This window comes from Sphaeramia orbicularis, chromosome 12, assembly GCF_902148855.1.
Source record: "Sphaeramia orbicularis chromosome 12, fSphaOr1.1, whole genome shotgun sequence".
Classification (NCBI taxonomy): Eukaryota; Metazoa; Chordata; class Actinopteri; order Kurtiformes; family Apogonidae; genus Sphaeramia; species Sphaeramia orbicularis.
Genome location: NC_043968.1, coordinates 39,064,418 through 39,076,661, shown reverse-complemented (window position 1 = coordinate 39,076,661; position 12,244 = coordinate 39,064,418). Strand labels below are relative to the sequence as shown.

The window sequence follows — 12,244 nt, the reverse complement described above, 5'->3', positions numbered from 1 at the left end:
TTTCAAAGTGATCCAGAATCCAGGATTTCTTCCGGATCACCCCCAAAAGTTAATCATTTCTTCCTTATCCCATTTCCAACAAACCCTGAAAATTTCATCAAAATCTGTCCATAACTTTTTGAGTTATGTTGCACACTAACGGACAGACAAACAGACAGACAGACAAACAAACCCTGGCAAAAACATAACCTCCTTGGCGGAGGTAATTATTTCCACCTCTAATCTGTATTAATAATACCTGCTGATGGCAAATGAACAGTTTTGTACTTCTGAACCAGCAATAAAAATGTTCGACACTAGAGGGAAACCTTACACTATGCACAAATTTCCTCTACTATTTTATCCACTGGGAATTATTCACTTATATCAAACACATGAGTCTGTTTGTTTCTGTAAATGACACATAAATAATTCACTAAATTATATCTGATTAGGAGTAATTTGACAATTTATTTTTCTAATCCATAAAGTAACAGATGAATATGCAATAAAAAGTATATTTACAAAAGGAATGAACATAAAACATTAATCTGTCAATAAATAGTTAACTTTAAGAAGGATTTATCAACCCAACACAAGGCAGATAATAAGTCTTTTAAAAAATATATGGTCATTCATTTTTAAAGAAATGGAATTAAAAGAAAAATTAACATGAGATTTCAGGATTTAGAGAAAAATAGCTAAATCCATAAAGTAATTAAGATGAAGTTTCGATCCTGTGTTTAGAAGAGTATCTGTATTCCCTGTACATGTCTTTACACCTGGCTGCTTTTTCTAACATCCTAATTTAATCCTTTTTTTTCTATTCATTTAGTTTCTACTTTTAGCATGTCCATGACCCTTTTGGCCCTTGTGCTGCTAAAACCAGGTTAAACAATGCATCTCTGCCCTGGGATATAATGAGCAGAACAGAGCATCATCATCATCATGCCCCGTGTACGTGACATGGAGTAACTAATTACTAATACTTATAAAATGTAAAACTACTTATTAATGTATTATTTTAATGTGGAAAAAGATGGAATTTGATTGAATCCAGCATCACTTGCATAAGCCCCCCTGTTCCGGCATATGTTTAATGTCAAATAAACATGAGAGGACATGGAGGATGATAAAACTTACTGGGAACTTAGTGAAGTAGAGTTTCTTGAACAGATCCTGGTTCTGCCACAGGGACAAAGCTGCACCAGGTGGTAAAGGTAGTCTGAGAGCAAAAAAAAAAAAGAGTTCAACTTTGGCACAATGGCATCTATATTGAAGAACTGTTGGGTTTTTTTGTTTGTTTGTTCTTTTTTTTTTTTTTTTTTACATTATTTCACTCCATGAACCCATATATGCGTGTTAAATTTGGACAGTGCCTTGCATCATTTTAAGCCTTTAAAACTTATTTAGCATTTTAGCTTTGATTTTGGCACATATCCCCTGTGGCAGTACTACTACAGGGTGTCCCATAAGTCTCCATACATAGGAGACATAATACATTCCAAGGTTCTAACATGTATTTCTTTATATTTCTTCTTTATAGTTCTTCAGCAGTGGAGGACACGCATTGAAATGTGTTCCCGACAAAATGGCAGTCATATAGAGCATATTATATAAATAAAAATGGTTTATGCCAAGAAATGTTTATTTTTCCTATGTATGGAGACTTATGGGACACCCTGTATAAGCTAATGCAATGTTACCACAGTTTGGACACATCAACCCCAGACCACAACGCTGCCTCCATAGGCTTTTACTGTCGGCCCCATATCATACCATGTACATGTGCAACCACGATGGAAATATGTAAATAATATTAATGTTTAATTCTAATTCTTTATTTATATTAATCCAAATTTCTTATTTTTCCTCTTTATATTGTAATTTTTGCACTTATTCATGTTTTTTCTGCCTGTCTTTTTCTCTGCACTTGCGTGTTGCTGCTGTTACAAATAAACTCTAAATAAATAAAGTTGTATCTTACCTTATCTTATCTTATTGTACTAGGCATGATGGGTAATCAGTTCATCGACCTCTCTTCTCACCCTGATGCATCCATCACTCTGTAACAGGCTCATCAGACCACACGACCTTTTCCATTGAAACAATCTTTATTCTCTCGATCCCACTGATGGTTGTTTAAGAAATGAGAAGCTACTCACTGCATCAGTTAGAGTTTAAGAACTTGTTTCCAGGTGAAAAGCAACAATCACTGCAGTAATTCTCCAATGAAAGGATCTGAGCTGTTTGTTTAGTAAAAATCCAGATAGGATTTTTTTCAGCCGTGCAGTGTTATTATGCATAGAAAGGCTTTCCTTCACCAAACTTCACCTCAACTGACCCACAGGAAGTCTCAAGTGCATGTTTGCTTGTCTACACACACACACACACACACACACACACACACACACACACACACACACACAGAGGCCAGATAATGTAGCTTGGTAACTGAGTCTCTGTTTACTCTGTGACTCTAATAAAGTCACTGCTCACTTCTCTGCCTTTACCAAGATAATTATATTTTCCAGATTTGACCCCTAAAAGACCTCTGCATTAATTTATGTCAAGCACGATACATAAACACCCCAGTCTTATGGTTGGTGATCATCTGCTGGAAAAGGCTGATAACTGAACATTTCCGTCGTCAACAAATGGATATTTTGAAGCCAGTTCAGAGCTACTAATGTCCTGCTTATAATTCTAGTCTATCACACATACAAACAACAAAACCAACATAATTCTAAGAGCTACAGCGCATTACACACCGATTGTCCTCTCACTTTGTAAATATTTAATATTCCTTTATGAACTGACCCACATATCTTCAGATCAAAGACCGGATTTGGCACAGACTTTATAGCCAATGAAAGAAGTACAGTAACACAGCTGTTCCTGTCTGTTCACAGCTCTACTTCCTGTTATCCCTGGGCACATTGTACACATGGATTCCTTGGAAATCCCCCCCATTGTTGGCAACGGGTCAACAGCAGCAGTTACAAAGAATAGGCAAATGGAGATGGAGAGTGTACACAGAAAGGCAGCAGACCTTCACTAAGTACTAAGTACTAACCTGGATGATGTAAAACAGTGAGTGCCTTTGGAGTCTGACAGAAGCTCCTCAGTGGTGGATTATTAAGATTAATGACTAACAGATTAGATTTTATATTTCATTTGTCTGTACAACATGCTTCATCACATTTTGCATGATCCAGTGACACAAGAGAGGTAAAACAATAAATATTGAATGTCACCACACTGCTTACCTCACCACAATATTTCCCAGTGTTCTTGGCTTTACCTCCTGCATGTCGTTATCGATCACAGTGACTAGAGGAAAGGAAGTCATATTCAGAGGTGTATGACCACTGGGAAAACAGTAAAACACATTCTGCAAGAATCTACAAGTTAATTTCCCAGCATTTATCTTTCAGTTTATTGATATGTATGACGTAAACTAAATATTACAGGCAATATGTTTGACGCTTACCATTGTATCCTGGAACAGGTTTACCCGCTTGGCCTGCAGGTGGAGTAAGTGAGTTACCCAGACCCACACATGTGGAGGTGATAGCTGAGCCCGTTTCTGAGTGGGAGAGAGAAGGATGTTCATGTAAATTTTAATCCTTTTAAGAGAAACCATAAAGTTTGAGTCGAAACATAGAAACACAGTTTTGACGCAGTCTCAGTTTTCTAGCTTCTCATCTCCAGATGCAGATGTTGAGGCCTCCAACAGTTAAATGATCAAAAGAGCTTTCATAGTATTGGGTTGCAGTGCTTCAGTGAGCAGCTTTAACCTACATTAAACAAAACTATGACAGCTCCTATGGGCTCTTTCTGATTCTGACACACAATTTGTGCTCCACTTACAGCACAGAAGATGCTTTAGTTGCTATACTAGACTACAAATGAAAAACAGAGCACATCCAGATGATATTAGACCACAGTGAAAAATTTCAATCGCTCAAAAAACGAGGGGGAAAAAGTTAATCTACAGAGAAAAGGTCCCAGTCAGTGTGTATGTGGGTATCTCAAGTGACACGCTAACACAGGGGTGTCAAACTCATTTTAGTTCAGGGGCCACATTCACCTCAAATTGATCTCAAGTGGGCCGGACCAATCAAATAATAGCATAATAGCCTATAAATAAAGACAACTCCAAATTTTTTATATGCAAAAACTAACATTAAATTTTAAAAACATTTACATTTTAAAAAACTATCCAAACAAAAAAGATGTGAATAACCTGAAAAAACTGAAGTTTCTGAAGAAAAATAAGAAGATATAATAAGAAGAAAAATTTGATCAATATTATGCATCAACTTATGATGTATACAGATCAGATCTACCAAGACACAAAACAGACAGAATATTGTTGTTGTCTTTAGACATTTCAGGTCGTTCATATTTGTTCAGGTTATTGCCATTTTATTATTAAAGGATATCAGAATTTAATGTCCTTTGCAGTAAATCAAAGAGAAAAAATTGGTATTGCCATCATTTATAGGCATGATGTCATATTATTTTTTTCACATTAAACCAAGAAGAAAATTTGGAGTCATTATTTCTAGGTTATTATGCTATTATTTTCGAGTTTGACACCCTTGACTGTTAATATCTTCTGCACTTTGCTAATTCATCCAGCGGGCCGGATTGGACCCTTTGGCGGGCTGGTTTTGGCCCCTGGGCCGCATGTTTGACACCTGTGCGCTAACAGATTAACAGATTAAAAATGTCTCAATCTTTTTTCTTTTTTTCCAGCTGTTAGCACAAAGGGCAGTCACAAATCATACTGGGGTGGTTAAGAACTTCACATGCTCTTCAATTATGCAACAGAATAGATGTGACAACCCATTAAAAGCTGTTCCAAAACATAGTCCAATTACCTACTCGACAGGGAGCACACACCTGGTGGAAATATGATGTTTGTGCCATGTTTTGCATTTGACTTATTGTGACTAGGAATTTCATGGCATTTTCCACTATTAATACGCAAATGTATGCAGCAAGGTGCATCAGATCAGTAACTGTAGAGTGGGAGTATCCAGTGTTATTCTAAAATGTGCAGTCAGCTGCTGTGCCGATGCTTAAAAACACTTGTCTTGCAAGAGGGCAAAGGCCAGTGGAGAACTGTTCAAACCAGCCGGCTGAATATGCAAATTAGAGCACGGTCGATACAACAGTGATCCGCTGAAGGACCCAAATGTCATTAAACCTTGAGGAAATCTTAGTAGAAGCAGCACGAGACTTTCTACAATGAGCACCAGACCTCCTAAAGTACATGACAAAACAAAGACACTCTGAAACATCTAGAGTTAAGCAACAAAATCCTGTGTTTTTTGTTTAAGAATCTGATGTACACAACATGAATCAATAGGTCAAGTGCAGAGATCATTGCAGATTTCATTGTGAAGCAGAGGAGCATGTTGTTTATATCATTCCCTCCCAAAGACTGTCACAGGAGATTATACTTGGGTTGTCAAATACGCTTATAAAAACAAGAACCTAGGTTTAGATATTAGTGAAGATTTGTATCGCTCTGAGAATTGTGCTTAGAAAATGGAATCAAAAGCTAGGATACATTCTGTTTTCTTTACAGATGAGAGGAAAACATGGCAGTCTCTTTAATCTACATAAATGCTGTCTCATGCATGAAGTTATTTAGATGGTTAGTATGAGATGATATGAGACAGGCCTCTACTCTGACAATGTTTAAGTCCAGGCTGAAAACAGCTCTGTTCAACTGTGCATAGAACAACTGAAAGGGTTCTATCTGCACTCTTCTCTTCTTTTTTATTTTATTTTAATTGATTATTACTTATGTTTTATTTTTAACTTGTCTCTTTTCCATTTTTGTAAAGCACTGTGAATTGCCCTGTGTATGAATTGTGCTATCATTATTTGAACCCGCTTTATCCTCACTAGGGTCACGGGGGTCACTTGGAACCTATCCCAGCTACATATGGGCGAAGGCGGGGTACATCCTGGACAAGTCGCCAGTTCATCGCAGGGCTGAACATATAGAGACAAACAATCACTCTCACATTCACACCTATGGGCAATTTAGGTTAACCAGTTAACCTATTAGTGCATGTCTTTGGATGGTGGGAGGAAGCCGGAGTACCCGGAGAGAACCCACGCAGACACGGGGAGAACATGCAAACTCCACACAGAAAGGTCCCACCCCTCGTCGACTGGTGTTGGAATCGAACCCAGGACCTTTTTGCTGTGAGGCACGAGTGCTAACCACTGCACCACTGTGTCGCCCTATGAATTGTGCTATACAAATAAATTTGCCTTGCCTAGAATATTGTTTTAGTGATGATAGGGAGAACATTAGCTAGCCTGTTTTGGTCTTATGAAGTCAATGACAAACCTAAAAATAGTTATTATTCATCAAAACAGCAGGTATTGTACCTTATGGTAAAAGATACAATAACATGATACAGACAAGATAATAAAAATGCTCAGAAAAGCAGAAATTTGCTCTTGTTCTTCTTCACTATCAGACAATCTGAGAATACAGTTGCAAAAGTTTCTTAAAAAAGTCCCCCAACACCCCACAAAAAAAAAAAAAAAGTATTATAACCACTGACTTCTTTCTATATGATGATGTTCCTGTCAAAGGGTTGGTAGAACTGTGAGACGATGAGGTCAAAGTGGTTTATGCCTTCCAAAACTGATGTAAATGCCTTTATTGTCATTGCATACTCACATAAAACATTTTATTTTATTTTAATGTGCATGTAAAGGAGTGTGTGGCTGAGCAGATAAATGGACAGTTTAAAGTTTTGCAAGACAACAAATGTATGCGAGACAAAATGTTGTCTTGTGTAACTTTAAACTGTCCATTTATCTGCTCAGCCACACACTCCTTTACATGCACATTAAAATAAAATAAAATAAAATGTTGATGGCTGAGGTAAAATATTGGTAAGCAGCCATAAAAACCATAAAAATACTAAAGTGCATTGCACATATTGCACAACAGTCCATGATTTGAACTACTTTAATTGGGGAAGCTCAGGGATGGCTGTCGGGTAAAAATTGTTGCTCAGTCTGAAGGTGCTGCGTTTCCCCACCCTATAGCCTCTTCCAAATGACACAAATAAGGGTCTAACTCTGTACCACCTCTATTGGCTACAGTGGATACAAACTGTGTCTTTGTTCTACTATTAATCAAACAAGTGCGAACGGTTATGGACCTGTTTCCAGCTTCAACACAACAGGCTTCAAAGAAATGAGCAGAAGGGCAGGAGGGCGCTGTTGGCTGAGAAGGGGATTAAGTTATCAAATGAAGCCAAGGTGGAGGGATCTTTAGTCAGATACCTCACCAAAGCACTTGGGCCTCTGAAGTGGCGACCACGTATACGGTTTCATCAGCGGCAGGTTAGCCACTCCCTGCAGGGTCTAAAGCCCATCACTGTCAGCAGAGTCACAATGATAGGACACATGATAAAAAAGGGGTCATTTAGCGTCTTTCAACACCTGATAACTGAGCAGGGTCAAGACCAAGGGATGAGTGCCTCTTCAACAGTAACAGCTTCTCCTTTCCCCTGCAGAGGTATGGAGCAACACACCCGTCCTTCATCTGCAACGTTTATGATGATCATATAATCTGAGCAGAACTGGAGTAAAGGGAAACTTCATGTTCATGTCTTTGAAGGCAAACAACGCCTCATACTTTCCTCTTAAAGTCAGTATAGATGCCTTTGGAAAGAAAAAAAGCCACAGTTTCATTTTAAATATTTGGGCATTTGTCACCTTAATTTTTCTGAGAACACACGGTATGTTTTAAAAAGGCGATGTGTGTCTTTCACAAATCACAGATGCAGCTCAGTGACAAGTATCTATGGAGTACCAAAAATTAAGCTCTTGACTTAACACGTGATCTGTCTCATCCAAAGAACTCACAATTTCAACTTCTTCCCTCAAGAAGTGGGTTTAGATTCAAGATCCATAAAAAATATCCACGAGAAAACTTTTGCACTAGGTCCAATTAAGGCGTTAATTGTTGAAATGGACTAAATATCTGTACTGGATTAACTTGCCTGAGGTTGAACTCAAGATCTGCAGCTTTATACTCTCCTTTTTATTGATTATTTTGATTTGTGTGACATCTGCTTTTTTATGTATATTGATGATGAATTTAAGTTGTTCACTTCTCTGAGATGGCAGATGTGTTTTTGTTGTTATTGATTCTTTTGTTATAATGACAATGCTTGATGATGTACACATTTAATTTGCATTTAAGGTATGTCAGGTGAGAAGGATAGGCAAAAAATAAGCTTCTTCTTCTTCTAGCCTATTCCTTTTTTTGGTTTTTGTGTTTATTGTAATTGTTGTACTGTGTGCAGTGATTACTGTACAAACCAAAATTAAACCATTCATTGATTCATTCATTCATACAGGGTGGGGAAGCAAAATTTACAATGAACATTTAGTTGTTTTTTCTCAGCAGGCACTACGTCAATTGTTTTGAAACCAAACATATACTGATGTCATAATCATACCTAACACTATTATCCATACCTTTTCAGAAACTTTTGCCCATATGAGTAATCAGGAAAGCAAACGTCAAAGAGTGTGTGATTTGCTGAATGCACTCGTCACACCAAAGGAGATTTCAAAAATAGCTGGAGTGTCCATAAAGACTGTTTATAATGTAAAGAAGAGAATGACTATGAGCAAAACTATTACGAGAAAGTCTGGAAGATACTATTAAAGAAGAATGGGAGAAGTTGTCACCCGAATATTTGAGGAACACTTGCACAAGTTTCAGGAAGCGTGTGAAGGCAGTTATTGAGAAAGAAGGAGGACACATAGAATAAAAACATTTTCTATTATGTAAATTTTCTTGTGGCAAATAAATTCTCATGACTTTCAATAAACTAATTGGTCATACACTGTCTTTCAATCCCTGCCTCAAAATATTGTAAATTTTGCTTCCCCACCTTGTATTCTGTTTATTTGAGTGGAACAAAAGAAAATTCTCTACATTGTGGATAATAAAGTTACATAACCATAACCAACAAAACCAAACCACGCTTTTATCAGTTCAAGAATTGACTACTGCAAAGCCCTTTATGTTGGTGTGTCCCAGTCCTCCCTCAGTCGCCTCCAGCTGGTGAAGAACGCTGCAGTGCGCCTTCGAACCAACACCTCCAGACGTCAGCATATCAGCCCAGTCCTTTGTTCTCTTCACTGGCTTTCAGCTTCTTTTAGAATTGATTTTAAAATTGTACTTGTTGTCTTTAGAGCTCTTTATGGCCTTGCTCCTCCTTATTTTTGTAATCTTTTATCTGTGGGAAATCCAAACAGAGCCTTAAGGTCAGCTAATCAGTTTTTACTGGAAGTGTCCAGAGCCCGGTCCAAACACTGGGGAGACCGGGCCTTCTCTGTGGCGGGGCCCAGACTCTGGAACAAACTGACCCCAGACATGAGAACAGTTACAGACTCTGGCCTTTTCAAATCCAGGCTAAAAACCTATTTATTCAAACTGGCTTTTAACATTCAATAATGCTGTGGCACATTACTTGTATTTGTTTTTATTGTTGTTTGTTTTATTTTTGTTTTTATATCGTTTTATTAGTGATTTTTAATATACTTTAATTTTATTGGAAAGCACTTTAACTGTTGTAAAGGGCTGTACAAATAAATATTGATTGCTTGATTGAAACCAAATCTAACCTAACTTTTCTGTGTCAAAGTATGGAGTAAAATTTTACTTAAAGGGGTCACATTTTGCTAAACCCACTTTTATTAGTCTTTGGTACATTTATTTGTGTATTTGGACCCTAAAAGTGCAAAAAGTTTGAATTTGAACCCTCCAGGTGCTGCAAAGCTATCTTTACATTAATTTTGGCAAAAATCGAGTGGATTTCTACAGCCTGTTTTAATTCATTCTTAATTTGTTGCATCTATAACTAGTTACGTTATGGCACTTGTACATATAAGGTCAAGACTTCGATGAACATTCCTCCCAGTACACCATAACTGTTTGTCAGCAGCAGCGGTTGTAGTCCATACTGAAAATATGTCCAAACTTCGAGCTGATTACCTAAAATATTCAGTTGTTGGTTGAACGGGAAAGTGCAGCACAGCCAACAACCTGGAGGGGGTGGGGCATGAAGTGGCTCATTTGCATTTAAAGGGCCAGCCCTAAAAACGACCTTTCTGGTGTCATTACTCAGAATAAGGTTGAAGATGGACCTGTGGAGTTGAATTATTGAAGAATTCAGACCCAAGCATAGCATTTACAGTTTATGTAGACCACAGGGAAATGTTTTAAAATGCATAATTCCATTTAAAAAAGCAAAATATCACTCCTTTAAGTTAAAGGGTTAGTTTGAAGGTGAATATGAAAGGTACTACAGCCATTTTGTTTGTGTTTGCCCCAGTATCTTGGTTATAATGCATATCTGGTTGTGGCATTTACACAGAATACAGAGAAATCAAATTTTCAACATCCCTATAAACACGATAAATATAACCAGATGCTGATTATTGAATGCAATTCTCCCTGTGGTAATAGTATTTCAATAGTCTTTTCCTCCATTATCTGAGTTGCTCCACTGTACTTGTCGGTTAGCCAGTGTCTGTTTCCTGCAGTTTACAATATTTCAGTGTCTATCTAAACTGCCACAGAATTGTTAATTTAAAAAAACTCATAGAGCAATTCATAAGCAGAATAACACAATTCTGGAAGAAGCGACACTACAAAAGGAAAACACTTGAGGGTCTCCCCAGTTAGCAAAATCTTTATCATGCAACCCAAATACAGATATTACAAATATGGCTGAATGATGACGGACAGGAAGAATGGAGTCTATAGAGTTGTCCCATGAGGTCAGAATAACAATTTCTCATTATTTTTTCTGTTTGTCATGCATCACTGTTTTCTTCCCTTTCTTGGTAAAATATCACTGCTGTTCCACACATTTTGAAAAGTAACCTTCTCCATGGTTTGTGTTTCTGTTCCACCCTTTGGCTGGAGGTGAAACTATGCATGTAGCTCGTTGTGCCCCTGAATTCTTTCTGAGTATTCCAGCTACTATTTCTACAGTCTCTGAATTTGAGATATAATGTTTACTTTCACAAACCAAAAAACTGCAAACTCAACACTAAAATGTAACCAAACCAACTGACTACAAATAAATACCTCATACAAGCACAGTTTAATTTATTTCTATACAGTCATGATAAATTTACAAAATAAATATGAACTCATAGTGCATCATACTGACCACGGATGGTTCAAACGGTAAACTAGGGCTGTGCAATTAATCGCAATTCAATTACGATTTCGATTATTACACTCAACGATTACAAAAATTATGTAATCGAGAAAAAACGGTTATTAATTTTGAGTTGTTTTAATTCACGCGCACGCAAGCTACCATGAGCTGCTCCGCCCCCCTCTAAGCTACAGCTGCCAGCTAGCTGGCAGGTCCACCCCACCAGGAAAGTTGTACCTAGCGGTCTTGAAAAATGGCAGGAGAATCACAGCAAAAGCGCTTGGTAAACAACAAAAAAGGCAAGTCCAATTCAATTGTATGGAATCACTTTGGGTTTGATGAAGAAGACAAAGAGCAAAAGCACATCACGTGCAAAAAGTGTATCATAGTTGTGTCCACACCAACCGGTAACACAACAAACCTTTTTAACCATCTAAAGTTTAACCACCGCGACCTTCATGATAATCTTAGGAAAAACCAAAACACACAAAAAAGAAAAACAACTCCGTCTACAACTTTGTCCGCAATGCAATCTTCAATCTCTTTACACTGCAACTCCCCACTCATCAACATCGGAGAGACACCAAAAGATAACAGAATCCATTGTCCATTACCTGGTTAAAGGTATGTGCTCCGTTAACACCACTGACAACTCAGGCTTCAGACAAATGGTGAATACACTGGACAAACACTATGTTTTGCCTTCAAGACATCATTTTACATGAGCTGCTTTGCCTGCCTTATACGAAAAGTGTCGTAATGAAGTGGCTAATGAACTTTTGGCAGCAGATTTCTTTGCCATCACGACAGACTTGTGGTCTAGCCGCACAATAGAGCCTTATATCAGCAGTTCTACAGTTCTATGGCAAGCCTATAGTAGTTTAATTCCAGTGCACTATTTGTTTACAAAAGGAATCATACTTGAATTTACTGTATACTTACTTGCATTCAAAGATTTTTTTTGTTTCGTACAAAAGGGAGCAGACTTTGTTTTAGCGTTTAAAAGCTTTATTTATGTTTAAAGA

The 12,244-nt window shown here is 37.6% G+C and overlaps 1 protein-coding gene across 1 annotated transcript in view; it reads right to left on the bottom strand.

Annotated features, from left to right (window-relative positions):
- Positions 1–12,244, bottom strand: part of acss3 (acyl-CoA synthetase short chain family member 3) — a 58,789-nt gene that overhangs the window by 3,496 nt on the left and 43,049 nt on the right. The window contains exons 10-12 of the mRNA XM_030148924.1: positions 3,473–3,568; positions 3,249–3,312; positions 1,123–1,204 (exon numbers count right to left, since the gene is read on the bottom strand). Coding sequence (XP_030004784.1) covers positions 1,123–1,204; positions 3,249–3,312; positions 3,473–3,568 — 242 coding nt within the window. The remainder of the gene's footprint in view (positions 1–1,122; positions 1,205–3,248; positions 3,313–3,472; positions 3,569–12,244) is intronic.